The following is a 20,909-nucleotide window of genomic DNA, read 5'->3' as shown; positions in this document are numbered from 1 at the left end:
ACTGGGGGCCAGGAGGGCACGCGTGGGGAAGCCCCACCCGACCCTGGGGAGGGGGGCTGGCCCTGGCGCCCCTGTGCTCCCAGAACCCTGCTGGTTTACTCAGCACTGTTGTGAGCAGCCAGGGGGGCAGCTGGCGGCCTCCAGGACAGAGAAACGCGCTGTGAACAGAAAAGGCCCCTCAGTTTTAAGACTTGGTCTGGGAGCCCTGGCCCATCCTATGTGGGTAGCACTTCCCGAATCCTGAAACCTCCCAGCTGGTGACGGGAAGGCAGGGTCCCAGGTTCCAAATGGACCTTCATTTCCCACTTCGGTGGAGCAAAAACAGAAGCAGGATAAGGAATCAACCCAGCTCTAATCACGGCAGGGAGGGAGGCCGGCTCAGAGCCCCGGTGCTGAGAGGAGGGAGAGGCAGGGGCTGCGAGGGGCAGTGGGGGCTTCACTGGGGGCGCGGCTCCCCCCTGTCCCCTGTCCCCAGCCCGGCTTTCATGGACTTGTCAATCCACTTGAGGAAGTTGGTGACCTTGGTGTAGACGCCGTACTTCCCCTTCCGCGCGCACCCTTCGCCCCAGCTGACGATGCCAGTGATGAAGTAGGTGTCCCTGAAGCGGGTGACGTGGGGGCCGCCGCTGTCGCCCTGGCAGGCGTCCTCGGGCTGCGCATCGTAGCCGGCGCAGAACATGTTGGAGGTGATGGTGAAGCTGCTGGACAGCTTGCAGGTGGTCCTGTCCACGTAGGGCACCTCCAGCATCTTGAGCGTGGACGACAGGCGGCCCCGCTCGTGCGTGCGCCCGAAGCCGCTGACGACGCCCGTCTTCTGGGTCAGCAGCGTGGCCTCGGCCCAGTCCTTCTCCGGCAGGCAGGCGGGCGCCACGTTCCTGCGGAACTTGATGGGCGTCTTGAGCCGCAGCACCGCGATGTCGAAGTCGTAAGTCTCCTTGACGAACCGGCTGTGCTTCACGGTCACCTCCACCTCGTGTGCCATCTCGTTGCCCTCCTCCTTCTCCGTGTCCCGGTCGCCTGCGGACGGGGATGTGGCCGTCAGCTGGGGGCCGCCAGGCCCTGCACGTCACTGACGCTTTAAAGCAGTCCCACTTTTTTTCTGCTTAGAGATTGGCACGTGGTCACTAGGAAATGTGAAATACAGGCGACTAGAGCGAGGCCAGTGTGACAGCCTACGGCTTCCCCGCTGGGGGCAGCGGCCACCCTCCCCTGGTCTGCCCGCGGGTGGGGCTGGGCACCGGGTCCGGCCTGCCGGACCTGCCCCCAGCCACGGGACCAAGTGGGCACTGAGCAGAACCCACATGTGCCATGAGTGCCAAATCTCAGAATGAAAAACTAACTCAAAATACCTCAAGAGGACTTTACAAGCCAATTACAGGTCAAACTGACACTACTTTGGCTATACTGGGTAATGAGGTGTGTTACCGAAATGAGTATCACCTGTGGACTTTAAAACTAGACGACGTAAGGTAACTAGGAAGCTAGACAGTACAGCCGTGGCTCGGGCACGTGGCTCGCCCTGGACTGTCGTGGAGCAGCTCTAGGGTGTGGTGAGAAGGGGGACGTTAGGAAATAGTCCCCCAGATGCAAATGTGGGGCAGTGGTGGCGGCTGCTCAGACGGCTGGGGGCTCTGGGGGACTTCCCGGAGGAGAGGGCACGGCGGACCCTGCGTGCAGGGGGCAGGGGCGCCCCTCGTCCCCCGGCCTCCTTCTCCCCCTCAGGACCTCAGTATTTGAACTAGCGTTTCCGGCCAGCCTGTCAGTCCTAGTGCCTCTGAAACCCGGGGGCCCCGCATGGTGTGAGCGGCACTCACCTACCCTCACTGTGAACCGCTTGGCCTGCAGAAGACAGTGGGCCGCGGTGAGGACGCAGAACTCGCTCAGGATGGTGCCCCCGCAGAAGCCCTCGTTCTCCTCATTGACGAGCAGAGCCTGCGATGGGAGGGCCAGAGGTGCCAGGTGGAGCCTGACTTTGAGACCGTTAGCCCAAGCCTCCTCCCCATCTCCCCACCACAGTGGGCCTGCCCCCCGGGAGGACTCGTGGGGTCTTCGAGCTGGAACGAGGACCAGGCCAGCGCAGCCCCACGCCCACCCCCAGGGGCCGTGCTGCCCAGCGCCGCCCGTTCTTGGAGCGGGCCCACCGTGGACCCCACGGCCCTGCCGAGGGCCCAGCGCTACGGCTGAGGGGCTTCTCCCCACCCAGATCCAGCCCCTACCCGTCTGTATTTCCCTGCTCCGGAAGGCCCCTCAGCAGCTCTATGTGCAGAAGAACTGCTGTCTGTTGTCTCTGGTGTGAATTAGGCCCCAGACCAGGCAGACACCAGGCTCTGGACGAGACACTTGCTACGCTGGGCCTGGGGACGCTTCCACCGTCCGGACCCCCTCCCGCGGCTGCGGGTGCTACCATTCAAGGCCGGTTCCTGGGATCCACATGGCTGCTCCTGACAGGACATGGGGCGGGGAACACTCCACCGGGATGGGGTGCTGACTGGGCGAGTGAGAGCACAGACCCTTCCCCTATTTTCCTTCTCCCCAAAGGGCTGGGCCGGCAGATGCCGAGAGAGCGTTTTCTGCTTTCCCTTCTCTGGGGACTCGCTAAGCAACAGCCATGGGTTGAGAGGGGGCAGGTTAATGAAACTCTCAACAATGTCAAGTTCTAAAAGAACTTTGGAGGACGTTCATGACTGGCATGAAGTCGTGATGTTTTGTTTTTGTTTTTGCATAATCTATCAACTCATAACCCCACTTGTGGGACAAGTGAGGAGGGTCAGTCTTCCTAAGACTTGGGACACTGACCGTCCTTCCTGGAGACGGACATGAGGCAACTGGCCAAGTCTGGGGACCCTCCCGTGAGGCTCTTCCTGTCCGCTCCCCGGAGAGCCCCATGCGAGCCCCTCAGAGCCCCGTGTCCGCCCCCGCCCTGTGGGGAGCCGCCCTCCTTTCCCAGTGGGAATTCACATGCTCCACGGGTACCACGTTCCTGGCCCTCTCACGCAGCAACTGGAATTGTGGGGATTTGGGGGGGGGCTCACCTCCCTTCCTAGGTCGTGATGCCACACGTGAGAGAAGAGGCCCTGGCGCTTTCAGACCCACACGCACAACACCCAGGCAGCCCTGACCCGCGACACACTCTCCGGGTCAGGTGGATGGTGACTAGGTTTTGGCGTGTCCTTGCTCAGGCTCGTGATAATTCAGATAAACGCACACCTGCCTTGTAGCCGGTGGGGGCCAGCTGACGTCATTCCTAAGGGTTGTCGGCAGCTCTGGGAATATTACTTGCAGGAGAAGGCATTTTGGCTTTGGACGCTTAAAGGCCAAGTGAGGGTTCTGGGTAGGCCCCCAGTTAAATCTGACTCAAGTAAATAGCAAATAATTTTCAGTGTGTGTCCCGTGTGATATTTGGGACATACATTAAAACTTATTTATTGTTTATCTGAAATTCAAATTTAAGTGGAAACCTGTGTTTTTATTTGCTAAGTCTGGCAACTTTAGTCCAAATCAACAACCAAACAGTGAGTTTTTACCTTTGAAAACAGATGGATATACTTTTTGCTAAGGTACCGTCTGCCTCATTAGGACTTGGGTGTTTGGGTAAAAAAAATCTACCAAATTAGAAATGAAACAGGGAGAGCAACTCTTTCCGCCTCCCGTCGAACCAAAGAGCAAGCAGAGGCCTCAGGGGAGCCGTCCTCCGCCTGCGCCCCCCACCCCCCCGCTGCCGCCCGAGCTGGAGCCCCTTCTCTGCCTGGGCGGGAGGCGGGGCCGGGCAGAGAGGGCAGAGGCCCGGCCTCTTCGACCTCGGCTCCTTCCGCCGCCGCCCACTCAAGTCTGCTGCGGGCCCGCGTGGGCCGGGCGCCCGGCGGGGCAGCCCCCACCCAGCTCACCGGCCGCTGAGCTGCGCGCGGTTACCTGCCAGGGGCACTCCCCGTCTTCGCAGTCCCTCCCGCCCACTATCCGGACCAGGTGGCTCTCGTCCTCCTTGGGGCTGGGCTCTGTCCCATTGAGGCCCAGCAGGTGGAGGGAGCTCTCGGTGGGGCCCAGGTCTCCGCGGTCGTACTGCTCCGGCACGCCTGCTTCGGGGGCCTCCCCGCTGCCGTGGGTGGCCGACCGCCTGCCGCGTCCCGGGGTGAGCTTCCCGCAGGGGAAGGGCTCTGGAAGAAGAGCAGTCGGGCCTCAGCCTCGCGGAGGCCTCCCTGCAGGGCCCACGCAGGCCACTCCGAGGAGGAGCCCGAGAAGCGGGCCCTGGGGGAGTGGGGCGCCCTGTGTCCTGCTAGGGCTGGGCTGCGGGTGGGAGCCCTGACCTCTGGCCGGCCAGCGTGCAGACGCGTGTAAGGGGCTCTGTGTCTACTGGGACGCCTGTGGAAGTCGGGTGGCTGTGGCTGGACGGAGGACCGTGGGGCTGCGGGGGACACGACTGGTACATGGAGACCAGGATGGCAGACGGGGGGCTGGGGCGCTCAAGCCCCAAAGTTCTCTTAGCCCCGCTGTGTGTTGGAAACATTTCCTAATGAAACGCTGAAGAGAAAGAAGTGTTCTGGGCAGGACGAATGGCAGGCGGAGCTTTGTCAGGGACAGCTGAAGGATGACAGCGACCCTTACAAGCGCCAAGCAAGGGAGGGGCCAGGAAAGACCGAAAAGCGCCCTTTCGTATCCTTACCAACTAGGCAACCGAGGCAGAGCGGGGGCGAAGCAGAACAGAGGCAGGGGAGCTGGGGGCCGCACATCTGAGGCCGTCCCCCGTGTGTGTTCCTGGTGGAACTTGCCCCGCAGGGCCCGCGGGTGCACTGGGAGTGTGCTCGCTCCCTCGCGGAGGAGAGCTCTTCCCACGCCAGCCGCCTCTGCCTTAACATTTGTGATCACTTGAAGTTCTGCATCAGCTCGTCCATGACTTAGAACAGAACTTTCTGCACCAGGAAGTAGTTTACCTGATTTTATTTTCAAACATCAAACTTTATTTTAAATTGATCTGTAATTATTCCTGGAATTAAAAAAATTTTGCAAGCATGACAAGCAACAACTTCAATTAAAATATTTTTGGGGGGGGCTTCCCTGGTGGCACAGTGGTTGAGAGTCCACCTGCCAATGCAGGGGACACGGGTTTGTACCCCGGTCCAGGAAGATCCCACATGCCGCGGAGCAGCTGGGCCCGTGAGCCATGACCGCTGAGCCTGCGCGTCCGGAGCCTGTGCTCCGCAACGGGAGAGGCCACAACAGTGAGAGGCCCGCGTACCGTAAAAAAAAAAAAAAAAAAAAAAAAAAAAATCTCATTACCAATAGAAATGTAAATCTCACTGTCCTCTACCTGTTGAGAGATTTAATTTTACACAATTGCCACTGCCCTGGAATATGCCCACCTCTACAGTGGGCCCGGGACTCTGCATTCCTCACCACCCCAGGTAATGCCAAGGCTGCGGGCCAGCTGGGGCCTGCTGGGGGAGGAGCTGGGGTCACCCCAAGAAGGAGCCCGAGTTGAGAGGGGCACGGCCGGCCCCCGCCCCACACCAGAGGAGTCCCGGTCAGGCAGGACTCCCCATGGGGTGTGAGACGGGGCCTCTCCCACCACCAGGACCCCCAGAACCCAGGCCCTCACTCAGCCCTCCGTGAGCTTCTGGGCCAGATGCATGGCATCTGGCTTTTATCACGGAAAAAATCTTCTGTTAACATCGGGACCCACACAACCCAAAACGGTGCTGGAGGGCCCTGGGTTCCCCTTCTGGCCCCTGCCCCCCCTCCCCGGCTCCTCGGCCGGCCCACGGCTCCGGCCCTTGAAACTCCAGCCTCCCAAGCCCCCGCCCTTCCGAGAGGGACGGGGACGCCATCGTGGCAGCTGCGAAGTGGCCACTTGGGATTCGCTGCAAGCCGGGCACTGGGCAAAGAGACCTCCACGCGTTACCCTCACGCTCCACGTGCGCCCAAGAGAGCTGACGGCACTGGCCCGTTTCTCGCGCGGTTCACAGAAACAGTGGGTCTGTCTCCAAACCACGAGCCCCACCGGGAGCCCAGCCTGCGCCCCTCCTACCTGTGGAGACGCAGGACTTGCCGTCGTCGCCCAGGTCGTACCCGCTGGCGCACGAGCACAGCACCGCGCTCCGCTCCTCCCTGCAGAACTGGTCGCAGCCCCCGTTGTCCAGGCTGCAGAGCTCACGCGTGGCTGCGGAAGAGCCGGGAAGCTGAGGGTGCGGCCCGCCAGGGACGTGCCGTCACTCGCCGGTGCCACGGTGCCCACCAGCCGGCGCCCCGGGCAGGCCCCTCCCCCGCCCACGCGGGGCCCCGGGGGCCAGGGAGCCCACACAAGCCCAGGGAAGGCCTGGAGGCTGGAGGGTCTCAAGTTCAGCCCTAAGAAGGGCGTGGCGGCGCTGGTCAGCGAGGTGGGAGCTCAGGCCGAGCCGAGAGTAGACCACGGCGTCCACTCTGAGGCCTCAGTCCCCCGCGGCATAAAGCAGCGGGGTCCGTCCCCAGACGGGGGTCTGGCTCCCGTGCGGCGGGAAGGAGGGGTGGTAGCCACGTCCCGGACTCAGGCCGGCTCCCAGTTGGCCGTCGGTCTCCAGCTGTGCGATTTGGGCACGCTATTTAAACCCCACGCACGGCCTGTCGCGTCCCTTGTAAAGGGGTGGAGACCACCCAGCCCCCAGGAGAGCTGTCCAGGTCCCGCGAGGCGCCGGGCACAGGGGCCCTCACCGCCGGACCGTGCCAACGTGCACCGGACATCAGACCCCAGACTCATCAGTCATGCCGCCTGGCAGCTGACTTTACATTTCGCCACTGGGTTTTGATGAAAGACTAGTTACGGGGCAAACATTGAAGAAATTTTAGAAAACATTCCTGACAGCCCCAGCGTCAGCAGAACGGTATTTGGGGAAGCTGCTCTGGACGGTGGATGGAAGGGTGCCCGACTGATACTCCCACTGGGGAAAACTCAGAAGTATCCAATCGAAAAGCATGCTCTGAAGATTAAAGATTAAGAAATTAAAAAAGCTTGAATTTTTCTCCTCAGGGAGAAACTGGCCTAATTCTAACCTAATTTTTATTAAAAGTTAATCACTGTATTAGGAAAACTCAGTGATTTTTCCATGCAGAATTAATTGTACCAAATGTTTATATAATAATGTTATATAATTGGACAATCCCGATCATTCAGCACTGACATTCGCACGAATTTCCAGGATCCTGACAAGCAGGAGAAACATCCTCCTCCGAGGAAAGAAACGTCGGTTCTCGTTTCCAGGTGAAGGGGCCCCACCCTTCGGGAACGTTCGTTCCACAGCCGCTCCTCAGAGGGGCAGAGGAGTGCCCGGTATCCCGTCCTCCACACTGGGGACTCTGACTCGTGTTCCACTGCCTGCAGCGGCACAGCCTCACGGAGCACAGGCTGAAGCCCACGTGACCAGAGACGGTTTCCCTGGGCCTCTAGCTTCTTCCCGCATTCCCACCTGGCCTCGGCAGGGGGCTCTGACCTGAAGGTCCACCAAGAAGAGGAACTCACGTAATTCACAGTTTTGGCCTTCAAATCCTTCCAAACAGGTGCATGTGTATTCCCCGAGGCCATCTTTACATATGCCCTGATTCAGGCAAGGACGGCTTTCACACTGGTCACCATCTGCGCAGAAAACATTTGGAAACCACAGCTTGCAGGCAATTCCCCTCATCGTGGAAACGATTTTGCTGGTCGATTCTGGTGCCCAGTTCTCAGCTAACTTGAATGAACCTGGGATTCTTCCTGTTTTCCTGTAAACAAGCTGTCCTGTCTGGACTTCGTTACCACTGCCCCCCCCGCCCCCCCCCCCGCCCCAGCTTTGTGGCTACGTGCACGTGATGCCTCTATCTAGCTGGATTGCTGACTGAGTTTTCCAATTTTTGCTGAGACCTCTGACCGTGTTTTTACAATCACTGACAACTTTTTTCCATCACGGAGCGGAGCCCTGTGCTGGTGACCACATGGGGTCAGCTGGAAGGAGGGAGGATAAGTGATTGCTGGACACTTGTTTCTGGGCTGGGCATCGACAAGACGGTTCCTATTTCCAATGGTTTGGGTGTAAAAGGAGAAGGAAAAGTTCCTGTACAGCACTAACATGGGACTTCACATTTCTTGGGGCATTTGTACAATACAATTTAGAGACAGGTCCAGTTGTCATTTTGAGAAACCTGAATACTATTACCAGAATGAAAACATTAGTTATGATAAATACCATTTTAGACGCTATAAGCATTAAATCAACGTGGTTACCTTATGAGAGGACCCAGTGTTTCAGACTCTTATGTTCTGTTTCTACCTAGTATACTTGGGTTTAAAAAAATTATCATGGAATTTGGTATCCTCAAATGGGAATGAACCGATTTAAATGTATATAAGTAACAAAACTAGAATTAGTATAAAGCTACTATAAAAAACTATTTTATGATCACTATTATGGAAACACTCAGAGGGGAAAAGTCTTAAATAAGTAAAACTTAAACAGGAGCAGAAAGGAAATTCAGGAAAATCTTCAAAGTTTGAATACAATCTCTCCCGATTTAAATACCCTGATGAACCCCTCTCACTCAAGACTGAAACAGAAAATATCTCACCTTTGTATATATTCCAGAATTCATTCTAAAAGGGAAAAAAAATTTTAAATGCATTATGGAAAAGAGACATTTTACACCAATAACAGCGACAATCTAGTAACTCAAGCGAATAGGCTATTTCCCAGACAGAGGTCATTTTCTGGAACAAAATGCCCTAGAACTATTCAACCTGAAGGGGAAATGTTTTCAGATCCCCTGCATTTGTAAAGCTGTGGCTTCATTCATCTTTTTTTTTAATACATGTTTGTGTAATAAATGATCATACCCCAATACGGCCTAGCGTCCATTTTCTTGCCTGCTCACACAGTTGAACATGGCATCTGGGAAACATTTTGTAATATTAAATGTACTTTTCTAACTTTCATCCTAGCAAAATCACTAACGATATGATCACAATCAAGATTTTCACATTATTTGCTTCAACTGTTAAGTAATTCGAAATTGGATTACTTTTCTTGAACCACAGAAGTTTCTATATAGGTTTTATTTGTTTGTTTTTCACTAATCTCAGTTTGGAGAAACTGTGCTGAGACAACAGCAACTGAAGTAAAATCTCTAAAGTGATTGCTTAGATTCAGAAGCAAACTGTACACTTTATGTATCACATGCAAACACTGTAACAAATTCATAATGACAAATAATTGTAATTCTAAGACAGAATGTTTAAATTTCATCATATACAACATTATCATATAATTTTTTACTATCTCTTAAATCAATACCTATATCCAAGCTTTTATATGAAGAATCAGTGTTATACTTCACACATATTACATCTAGACCTACATGTATATCAATTTAAGATTAACATGAATCATTTAATATTACAAAATGTTTCCCAGATGCCATGCTCGATCATCTTAATTGCACAACTTTGTTAAATATTGAAAATTTATTTTCAAATTAATTACCAAGAAACGGATTGTACCAAAAATGGTTTGCTCTATTTGCTACCCCCAAGCCAATCAATAAGTGGTTTTACATTAAGATACCTGGGTCAAGATTCAAAACACGATCAGATGCTTGGAGAATAATCATTATGATACTTGAAAACAAAGATAATTGGTAATTAGCTTAAAATAGGGCATCAAGAGCCTATGTAACACTGAAAAGAAATGTTCGTAGTCTTAAAACAAGTTTTTTCTATCTATAGTAGGTTAATTAGTGTCTCCCCTACTCCCCGGCCCCAACTTAGGTGCAACCTCAGAATCTGACCTTAATGGAAAGAGGGTCTTTGCAGATGTAATTAAGTTATGGATCGAGAACAGCTCGTACTGGATTAGAGTGGACCCCCAATCAATGAGAGTGTCCTTATAAGAGACATAAAATATCACACAGGCCACACAGAGAGAAGGCTGTGTGAAGGTGCAGGCAGAGAGTGGCGTGATGTATCTACCGGCCAAGGAACAGCAAGGGCTGCTGGTCGCCCCCAGAAGCTGGGCGAGAGGATGGAACAGATCCTCCCTCAGACCTTCCAGAAGGAACCAAGCCTGGTGACACTTTGGTTTCGACTTGTGGTCTCCAGAACTGTGAGAGAGTAAATTTCTGTTGTTTTGAGACACCCAATTTGGGGTGCTTTGTTACAGAAGGCCTAAGAAATGACTACACTTTTAAATTTTTTATTTAAAAATTTATCGCACAGTAAAACTTTTTTTGGTGTACAATTCTATAAAAGCCAACACATGTATAGATTTGTATAATCACCGCCACAACCGAGACACAGAACAGCTCCATCTCCCCCAACCTTGCCAGCCACTGGCCACCCCCGCTCCGAATGCCCAGCACGAGTCTGCTCTGCGTCACTACAGTCATGACTTCTTGAGAATGTCCTGTAAATGGACTCATACGTGATATAACCTTGTGAAACTAGCTTCCTTCACTCAGCATAGTGCCTCTGAAACTGAAATTCATTCGAGTTACTGTGCATGTCGATGTTTGTGCTCTTTTACTGATGAGCAGTGTTCCACTGTGTGGCGTACCACGCTTTGTTTATCCATTCACCCAACAAAGGACATCTGTACTATTTCTAGTTTTCGGCAATTATGAATAGAGTTGCTATAAACATTTATGTACAGGTTTTGTTGAAAAAGTCTTCAATTCTCCACAGTAAATACCCAAGAATGGGATTGCTGAGTCACATGGTAACTTTATATGAAACTGTCAAACTGCTTTTCAGACTGGCTGTACCGTTTTGCGTGCCCACAGCAGTGTATGAGCTGTGGTCGCTCCACATCTTCACCAGCACTTGGTTTTTATTCTAGGTGTGTAGTGGCATCTCATTGTGTTTTGTTTTGTTTTGGGGGGGGGGCGCACCTTGCGGCACGTGGGACCTCAGTTCCTTGGCCAGGGATCGAACTCATGCCCCCTGCAGTGGAAGCATGGAGTCTTAACCACTGGACCCAGGGAAGCCCCTCATCGTGGTTTTAATCTGCATTTCTGTAATGGCTAATAATGTTGAATATCTTCTCGCATGCTTATTTGCCATCCATGTATCCTCTTTGGTGAAGTGTCTGTTCAAATCTTTTGCTCACTGTATTTAATTGGGTTGTTTATTTTCTTCTGTTGACTTGTGAGAGTTCTTTATATTCTGACCACAAAACTTTTGGCAGATATGTGATTTGCAAATATTTTCTTAGTCAATAGCTTGTATTTTCATTCTCTTAATGTTTTTCACAGAGCAAAAGTTTTAAATTTAGAATAAGTCTAATTTATCTATATACTTTTTATGGATTATGCTTTTGGTGTCACGTCTAAGAATTTTTGCCTAACTTAACTTTGTGTCATGAAAATTTTCTCCTAAAAGTTTCCTGTTTTATCTTTAGAGCTATATGGTCCATTTTGAGATATTTGTATAGTTGTGACGTTTAGGTCAAAGCTGACCTTTTTTTGCATATAGATGTAGAATTATTCCAATACCATTTATTGAAAAAGAGAATTCTTTTTCTATTGAAATGCTTATGCACCTTTGTCAAAATCAATTGGCCAAGGACTTCCCCAGTGGTCCAGTGGGTAAGACTCTGTGCTCCCAATGCAGGGGGCTCAGGTTTGATCCCTGGTAGGGGAACTAGATCCCGCATGCATGCCACAACTAAAGATCCCGCATGCATACCGCAACTAAAGATCCCGCATGTGGCAATGAAGATCCCACGTGCTGCAATAAGACCCGGCACAGCCTAAATAAATAAATATTAAAAAAAAAATCAACTGGCCATATTTGCATGGGTCTATTTATGGACTTTCTATTCTGTTCTTTTGATCTATGTGTTTCTCCCTTTACCAACAGCACACATCAGTATCGCTACGATTTTATTTTTTAATTTATTTATGGCTGCGTTGGGTCTTCATTGCTGTGCGCGGGCTTTCTCTAGTTGTGGCGAGCAGGGGCTACTCTTCGTTGAGGTGCATGGGCTTCTCACTGCAGTGGCTTCTCTTGTTGCGGCGCATGGACTCTAGGCACGCGGGCTAGTTGCAGCACTTGGGCTCAGTAGTTGTGGTGCACGGGCTTAGTTGCTCCACGGCATGTGGGATCATCTGGGACCAGGGATTGAACCTGTGTCCCCTGCACTGGCAGGCGGACTCTTAACCACTGCGCCACCAAGCAAGTCCCTTATCTCTGTGATTAATGTAGATTTACAGTAAGTCTTTAAATCAGGCAGTGTGATTCCTCCAATTTTATCTTCTTTCTCAAAATTGTTTTAGCTATTCTAATTCCTTTGTTTTTCCATATTACAAATATTGAATCAACTTGTCTTTATCTGATGGAAGTTTGGCACTGCATTAAATCTATATATCAAATAGGGAAGAGTCAATATTTTAATATGTTAAGTCTTTCAAACCATGAACATTCTATGTCTATTCATGTAGGTCCTCTTCCTTTCGTTAGCATTTTGCAGATTTCAGCATACAGGTCGTGCACATGTTTTATTAGATTTACACATAGATATTTTTCTTTGGAGCAACAGTAAGTGGCATTAATTATTTGTTTGTTTCTAACTACACATTACTACTACACAGAAATACAATTAATATTTGTGTGCTGACCTTGTATTCTGTGACCTTGCTAGACACATACATTTTAGGAGTATTTTTTCCAGATTCCATGGGATTTTCTATGTAGATAATCATGTTACTTGCAAATAGGGAGTTTCATTTCTTTATCTTGGCTTATTGTTAAACCTTCCTTATGGCTAGGGTTTCCAGTACAATGCTGAATTGGGTGTATTAGAACTGGACATCCTTGCCTTTTTCCCAGTATTAGAGGGCAAGCATTCAGTTTTCACCACGATATCAGCTGTAGGTTCCTTGTTAATAATCTTTATCATGTTGAAGAAGTTCCCTTTTAATTGTAGTTTGCTGAAAGGTTTTTTTTTAATAATTGTTTTATTTACTTATTTAAAAATATTTATTTCTGGCTGCTCTGGGTCTTCGCTGCGGCATGCGGGATCTTTTAGTTGCAGCATGCGTGCAGGATCTCATAACCCTACCAGGGATCAAACCCCTGCCCCCTGCATTGGGAGCACAGAGTCTTACTCACTGGACCACCAGGGAAATCACTGAAAGGTTTTTTATCATGAATGGATGTTGAATCTTTTCAGGTGCTTTTTCTCTATCAGTTGATATGATTATGTGGATTTTTCTTCTTTAAACTGGTGGATTACACTATTGATTTTCAAATACTGAGCCAGCCTTGTGTACCCCAGATAAACCCACTTGGTCATTGTGTATTCTTCTTTTTTTTTTTTTTTAACATATATTGCTTTATTCAATTTGCTAATCATTTGTTGAGAATATTTATAAGAGGTTCATGAGAAATGTTGTTATATAGCTTGCTTTCTTTCTACCTTCCTCCCTCCCTCCTTCCCTCTTTTTCTCTTTCTTCTGTTTTTGTGGGTTTTGGCATCAGGGTAATGCTGATAGAAAACAAACTTACAAGTGTTCCCTTTTCGTTTCTAGAAGAGATTACACAGAATTGGTGTTATTTCTTCTATAAATGTTTGGTAAAACTCACCAGTGACACAGTCTGGACCTGGACATTTCCTTTACAGAAGGTTTTTAACTAAGAAGTTGAATTTGCAGATATCTCTGTCGTACTACGTGTTTTGATAGTTCATGGTTTTGAGGAATTGGTCCATTTCATCCAAATTGTAAAATTCCATCCAAATTTGTGCATGGAGTTGTTCATAGTATTCTCTTATTATCCTTTTAACATATGCAGGGTCTGTAGTAATATCTCTTCTTTCATTCCTGATACAATTCATGTGCTCTTTTTTGTCAATCTTGTTAAATCTTATCAGTTTTACTGATTTTCTCTATTATTTCAAATTATTTCTTCAATTTTATTGATTTCTCCTCTTTTGGGTTTATTTTGCCTTTTTGTGTGTGTGTGTCTTAAGGTGGAAGCTTAGATTATCAATTTGAAAACTTCTTTTCCTATAAAAACATTTCATGCTATAAATTTCCCGATAAGCACTGTTTAGCTGCATCCCACGAGATTTTGTATGTTATGTATTCATTTTTGTTCAGCTGAGAGTATTTTCTTTTCTTTTTTCAAAAAATTTATTTATATATATTTTTATTTTTGGCTGTGTCGGGTCTTACTTGCGGCATCCTTGTCACAGCACGCGGGATCTTTTGTTGCGGTGCACGGGCTTCTCTCTAGTTGTGTCATGTGGGTTTTCTCTCTCTAGTTGTGGCGCACGGGCTCCAGAGCATGTGGGCTCTGTAGTTTACAGCACGTGGGCTCTCTAGTTGAGGCGCGTGGGCTCAGTAGTTGAGGCGCATGGGCTTAGCTGGCCCATAGCGTAGGGACCTTAGTTCCCCAACCAGGGATCAAACCCACGTCCCCTGCACTGAAAGGTGGATTCTTTACCACTGCGCCACCAGGGAAGTCCTGAAAGTATTTTCTAGCTTCCCTTGAGACTTCTTCTTTGACACGTGAATTATTTAGAGAATTCCCTGGCAGTCTGGTGGTTAGGACTCTGAACTTTCACTGCTGAGTGCGTGGGTTCAAGCCCTGTTTGGGGAACTAAGATCCCACAAGCTGTGCAGCATGGCCAAAACAAACAAACAACTTAGCTCTTTAAAATTATAAGTACGGTAGTTCTAAGGAAGTAAGGCAGAGTGTTTGGGAAATGATGCTGAGGAAAAAGGCAGAACATGAACTTGGCACTACAATTATTTTTATAATCTAAAAAACTGTTAAGTGTATGTGAATTAAAGGAACAGTTAAAAATAAAAACAGTTCCTGAAATTATGAATAACTTTTTAAAAGAGAGAAATCGTTCACTTGGTAACAAGGAGTAAAAATGAATTCTTAATTCCTCTTCTCTCTTCTGGTGGCTGAAATGAACCACGGTAGTCAAATGGATAGCAACACAAGAATTCCCTTGCAGACCTTGACCTTTTGCAGGAATGCAAAGATGTCTGAGTCATACAACTTACCAATTATTATTTTCTAGACAGAAGTGCCAACTATTGTGCTTTTCAATGTATCAGTGGTTGCCACATTCTCCTTACCTTCAGGTTTCATGGCAGGAAACAGAAGTACCTCCTTGATGTTACCGTAGGCTGTGAGAAACATGGTGATGCAGCCAATGTCCATGCCACAGCCAGGTGGGGGGCAGCCTGGATTCCAGGCGGTACAGAAGTTTTCATCTATGAACATCATCCTCGTTGGTGGCTCTGGCCTGTTGTTTAAAAGCCTCTGGCTGCTGTATGGGACTATTTAACCCAGTGTAAGCACTGCACACTTCCCTCCTCATGACAAGTAACTCAACCTGCTCAGTGAGACCCAGAGCAGTCTGTCTGGCCGTTATCTGTGGGCGATCACCGATGAGTGGGTCGCTGCTGCAAGCCACTTTCAGAGACTCTGACAAGCTCAGCAAGGAGTCTACCTGTGGTCTGAGGCGGAGGACATTCAGCAGTTTTTGCGACACAGATGTGATCAATAATTTTTTCGGTCTCTTCTGTTCTGAAGAGGTTAGTTTCCGGCAGCTTCACTCCCAGGTTTTTCTTGAGCCCTTCTATTGTGCTCATTCTCCAGAAGGGTGGGGTGGAGTCCATCTCATGGGTTTGGCCTGCTGGGCTGACTGGATGGTGGGTGGTCTTGTAACTGCCCATAACATGTTCAGCATCCCTGATATGATATCCATGATTTCACGAGATCATAATCGGCCAGGTAAAACTCACGAGTGGTGAGTTCGAGTCAAACCGTCTGGAACTGGCATCCAACATCACAAATGCAGTCAATGCCACCAACTACCAGCATTTTACAGTTGGAGTTCTGGAGCAGTTCTTACACGTGGTTCATGTCCAAGTTGCCGTGCTAGGTGATGGAAAGCTTGGTCACAGCTCCCCGTGAGGCGGCATTCAGCATGGGAAGTTCATCTAGGAACCCCAACTCTTCCAAGAAACTTATTCTACACGTGATCATCTTGGCGTGTGGGATACACTTCTTCCTCACAGAGTCCCTCTGGCTGGAGTCAGAATCTCCGATGATACCGCCTTTCCTCACCTTTCGGCCAAAGGGGGATGCGGTGCCCATGGAAGCAAGAAGACAGTAATGCGAGTCTGTGGAGCTGAGGGACTCTCGGCTCTGCTCCTCGGTTTTCCCAGGCTTCTCTGGACTCCACAAGGCAGTCTGCTATAGACTTGAGTAAATTCTTCTTCCGACTTAACACTTCTCCACTCAGCCATGACTTGCAACTGGACCTGTCCTCCAAGGGCACAGCTCTTCTGCCACCTTTAAGGTGAGCCAGGCCGGGGGCGTCCAGGCTGCCGCGAGCAGGCGGGAGTCTACACGAGCCTGTGTGGCACGGGTCCCCCAGGGCCCAGACTCCGCTGGACGCTCCACTGCGGGCCTGTGGTGTGGATGGGCCCGCTGTCCGAGGTGTGGACAGGTCCGCCATCTGCGGCCAGGCTGTCTCTCGTGGGCTCCTGCTTGGCCTCCTTCTCCGCCACTTTCTCCTCAGCCTTCAGGCGTCTTCAGCTCTCGGTTGCTCAGTTTTGGCTCGCGGCCGTCCACCTCCACCTCGGCCCCTGCCCCGCAGCCGCCCCACGGCCTGACGCAAAGCGCCACACGACAGCACGACGCGAGGTGGCTAACGGACCTCAGGGACTTCCGGGGCAGCATCGGAGGCCCCACCTCTTCCGGGGGAGGGGCGGGTGCTTTCGCGCCGCCGCCGCCGCGCAGGCACGGAACGGGGCCTCGACGCCGCGTTCGTCCTGCGCCTGCGCACCGACCCACCCTGCGGTCTCAGGACCAGAACCCGTTGGCTAGTATGGCGGCGGCTGAGTGTCTGGGCGAAAAGCCGGGGCCTGGGGTCCTTGTGCACTGCCGAGGCCGACAGCGCGTTCTTAGATAAACATTTTGAGTTTTAAGGTGGACCTGACAGCGCTTCAGAAGCCCCCGCAGCCCTGTAAGTGCGTCCTGGCCGCGCCGCCCCTTACCGTCTTCTCCGTGTCTTCGAAGACCTCGCGGGCCTCCTCATACGAGCAGGCCTCCTCTAGGCACTCCCTTTCCAGGTTTCCCTTCTTCACCTCCTCCCAAAACGAGTTGGCCCTGCGGACTCTCTGCAGGACGCTGTGGGCCTGGTCCCGGGGCAGGAACACTGTGGTGGGGAACGCGGCTGTCACGTGCTCGCCCACATGCGGTCCCGTCCCCGGGCCACCCCCGCCCCCGCGAGTGACGGGTCAGACGCCTGCCCTGGGCCTGCGTGCCCACCACTGACCTGCCCTGTCCTGCACGCGCACACCCGGCCCCGCGCTGAGACCCGAGCCCTCCTTCTGGAACTCGCCCTTCGGTCCCTCTTGCCTCCCCCGGCCCTCCACTCCGTTCTGTGGCTCAGCTGTTCCCCTCCGCGCCCCCTCCCCACCCTTCAAGGTCTCAGCTCTGCGTTAGGTGGGGAGGTGACACGGTTTTGCACGATCTACAATTAGAAGTATGATTTGTTTCAAGTCCCAGGACACACGTACACAAGAGTAAAACAAAAGTTTCAAGAAATAGTGCTTACTATTATTTTCTACAAAATAGTACTTGTGACAAAATTTTCTACTTCTTTCCTGTCTCATTAAAAAAAAAAAAGCCCACTAAATTGATCTGCCAGTTCAAGTGTGCTGGCTCAGAGATCTCCCCCATCAGGGATCTCTCCCCTCTCCCCTCAGTAGTCCCTTCCGAGCTGCCTGGGTCTCCCCGGTCTCACCCACTCCTCTTCCCCTTTTCACTGTGCTGTGGGAGGCCCTCAGGTCCTTTTCTTGGCGCTCTGCCCAGCTCTCTGCCTCTTTTCTGCTGGGGAATTGAGAGTCTCACCATAAGGAAGATGACTCTCCAAGTTGGTATTTCTAGTCCCAACTTCCATCGTGAGCTCTGTGTTTTCAGCTCTCTCACAGCGATGGATGTCTGCCCTCACATCAGAGCTCCAGACTCCCCATGTCCGAAACTAAAAAACAGGGCTGCGGAATCGAACTGTCTTGAGTGGCAAATGCATCTTGGTCACCTACTGCTGAATACTGGCAAGTGGGAACGAGATACCTCCTTCTTAGGGTTGTTTTAAAGAGTGTCTAGAACTCCGAGTGTGCACTCGATCCTACCTCAAATTACCTTCCCTTCCAAATTCCCCATTTCTTTTAGTGACACCTATGTTTTCCCGGCAAGGCCAGGCCCACGTTTGTTCTGTGTGGGCCCATCCTCCATTACTCCAAACATCTGCTCCTCCAGGGACCGCTTGCTTTGAAATACAAGCCACACACCCATTCCTCCCCTCCCTCCTTCCCCTACCTGGTCCCCGCCCCCCCCACCCCCGCTCCTGTTTGGTTTGTTGTTTCTCTTTCTCACTTTTCACCCTTTCCTTCTCCCACGCGCCTGGGCCCCTGAACTTCCACGTCACCCAGAGTGCAAACATGCAGACAGGCCCCCGGGGCTGCCTCCACTCTGCTCTGTCCTTTCTGGCTTCCTCTCTTGGCCAGGTCTGGAGTCCCAGAAAGCCTAGAGCCCCCTGGCGGAACCAGCCTGTGGGTGGTGGCACTGGCTGTCATCCTCTTCCCTGCCATGGAAGCTCCTCTCTGCCTGTGAGCCCCTAGCCTCTGTGCTCGCAGTTTGCTCCGGCAGAGGAAGGGGGCTTCTCTCTGTCTCTGCCACTGCCCCCCCCCATCTCCCTCCGTCTCTGGCTCTGTCTCTCTCCCTCCTTCTCTGCCCATGTTTCTGTCTTTGTGATCTGTGATCTGCTGTCTGACTCTCCACCCACAGGGAGGCACACCTGGCCCTAAGATACGCCTGGCTGGAACCACCCCGCCAGGCCCTCGTGCCAGCCTCCCACAGGGGATGGGCACCCACTCTCCACACTGTGGAAGTTCCGGGGCATCGCCCTGACCCCTCGCCCTCCTCCTCCCCAGGGCCACCCCTGCAGTCTGCAGGGTGAGGGGCACTTACCACTTGCCCCCGGCAGCAGGAGGCCAGCCAGGGAGGCGCCGAGAAGGAAGAGGCACAGCCCGCCCGCCATGGTGCGGCCGAGGACAGCGCTCGTCCCCGCTGTGACAGGCCTCTGGAGCAAGGTTCACTCCCCCTGGCCGGAGGGTGGCTGGGTGTCCTGCTGTTTATCTCAGCCTCCTGATTGGAGCCTGGGCCTGCCCGGTGGCAGGGGAGGCGGGGGGAGGGTAGGGGCAGGCGACTGCACTGAGGGCATGGTCCCCCTGGCCTGTGTAGCGTGGGGAGGTCCTGGCCCAACGGTCCTTGTCAGGAACCGTGTCCGGGGGGCCTGCTGTGGGCACAGGAGCTCTTTGTTCTGAGAGAGAAAAAAACGTCATTGTATAGTTTTCAGACATTTATGTTAGCTCTGTTTTTGTTCTCACAACCACGATAAAAGCCAAGTATCATTTGCCCATCTTTTCTCTAGGACAGGTTTAGAGAGAGGTGGAGCGTTAGTCCGTGGCCGTGTGTGGTGGACGCGCGGTTAGGACCCGGGGCGTTCTGCCCACGCTGGGTGGGGGGTGTGCGTACCACACGGGCCCCTGGGCCGATCTGCCAGCCAGGAACCTCCCCTCCCTGGAGTGGCAGGTGTGGGACATGGCCCGAGCTTCTCAGCTGACCGGGGCTCTGCAGCAGAGTCCAGGCTCTGGAGGAAGAGGCCTGGGAACTGCTGGTGGGGCGAGTGCTTGTGCTGGGAGATGAGGGGGCTGTGCTGTGTCCCACGCGCCGAGCACACCTGATGCTTCCCGCATATGACACCCTGGTGGCTTGTTCGCTGCTCTGTCCAGCACGGAGAGGCACGTCTGGTACACAGTAGGTGGCCAGTAAACGCCAGTGGCCTGAACGAATCGGTGATGTCCCAGAACGCTCCTGCTGGGCGCCCAGGCCAGGCTGGTCTTTCGCAGGGTGGTCAGTGTGATGTGCAGAGCCTGGTCCCTGGGCCTGGCTCGCCTGATCTCTGTGCTGCCCTGTCTCTGCACTGCTGGGCGTGTGGGGCGAGACTGGATTCCGCGCGCCTGGCGAGGGGAGATGGTCCATGCGGGTGATGCACTGTGGCGTGGCCTGGCACTGCGCCCACCACAGCAGTGAGGCCGGGGAAAGCAGGGCAGAGCCAGCAGCCCACCCACGACCTGCTGAACCCCTGTGGGTCTGAGTGGGCTCCTGGCTTGGCCCCTTGAACCCCACATCCCCTTTTCTTCCCAGGAAGAGGAGTCCAGCCAGTTTTCATTTCCAGGAAGAAACAAGAGGCCCACTGGGCTCAGGGCCTCCGGAGACCTCGGGCATTTTGGTTGCAGAATTCCTCGAGTGTCTGCAGCCTGAGCTGTGAGCTGGGGGCACCTGGACATTTGCATATCGGCTTTCCTGGCCTTGGCCAGGTGGCCTGTCCTCCCAGTGCCTCATTTTACCTGTACCAGTTTCATCCTCATGACAAGCATGGCAGCGGGCCTCATCTTGTAGACGAAACGAGGGGCGGAGAGGGTTGGTGGTGCCTCTGAGGGGGCCAGAGCCACCCCAGGAGGTCTGGCCCAAGGTCGGAGCTCTCGACGTGTGCCCGGCGAGAACCCCAGAAACCACCACCTGATGGGGCAGCAAAGTGCTTCTGTAAAGGCTCAGATGGTGAGCACGTGGCCAGGCTTGCAGAGCCCTGGTTACTCAACAGGCTGGACTGTCCGCCAGAGCACGTCTGGCACTTTAAGCACAGCATCCCAGGCCGGGACGGGCGAGTCCTGAGGAGGTGGGCGCCCGCCGGGGTGGCCTTGCCCGCCTGGCTGGCTTCAGGTGGGGTCAGGCGCTCCCCTCCCTGGTCCCTGGTTCCTCATTCTTCCCAACATGAGGCCTGTGTGCCCATCACCTGAGGGACTCGATAAGAAGGTAGGTCAAG

At 52.4% G+C, this 20,909-nt stretch overlaps 1 protein-coding gene and 1 pseudogene across 1 annotated transcript; both read right to left on the bottom strand.

Moving 5' to 3' along the window:
* Positions 1 to 369: 369 nt before the first annotated feature.
* On the bottom strand, positions 370 to 19,061 carry F10 (coagulation factor X). The gene is made up of 8 exons (XM_060129095.1): positions 18,992 to 19,061; positions 17,014 to 17,174; positions 8,566 to 8,590; positions 7,484 to 7,597; positions 6,020 to 6,151; positions 3,910 to 4,151; positions 1,815 to 1,932; positions 370 to 1,017 (listed from the first exon to the last, which is right to left on the bottom strand). The coding sequence occupies exons 1-8, from the start codon at positions 19,059 to 19,061 to the stop codon at positions 437 to 439; spliced, it is 1,443 nt and encodes a 480-aa protein (XP_059985078.1). The 3' UTR covers positions 370 to 436.
* LOC132508981 (lysine--tRNA ligase-like) lies at positions 15,020 to 15,627 on the bottom strand (annotated as a pseudogene).
* Positions 19,062 to 20,909: the final 1,848 nt, after the last annotated feature.

Source organism: Lagenorhynchus albirostris, chromosome 18, assembly GCF_949774975.1.
Source record: "Lagenorhynchus albirostris chromosome 18, mLagAlb1.1, whole genome shotgun sequence".
Lineage (NCBI taxonomy): Eukaryota > Metazoa > Chordata > Mammalia > Artiodactyla > Delphinidae > Lagenorhynchus > Lagenorhynchus albirostris.
Note: the sequence above shows the minus strand (reverse complement) of the source record. Positions and strands in the feature narration are given on the sequence as shown.

Coding starts and splice junctions, on each gene's coding strand:
- F10 (XM_060129095.1), bottom strand. CDS start 19,061: ATGGCGGGCGGGCTGTGCCTCTTCCTTCTCGGCGCCTCCCTGGCTGGC. Junction 17,175..18,991: donor CCTGCTGCCGGGGGCAAGTG/GTAAGTGCCCCT, acceptor TCCCCACCACAG/TGTTCCTGCCCCGGGACCAG. Junction 1,018..1,814: donor GCGGTTCACAGTGAGGGTAG/GTGAGTGCCGCT, acceptor CCCCGTCCGCAG/GCGACCGGGACACGGAGAAG.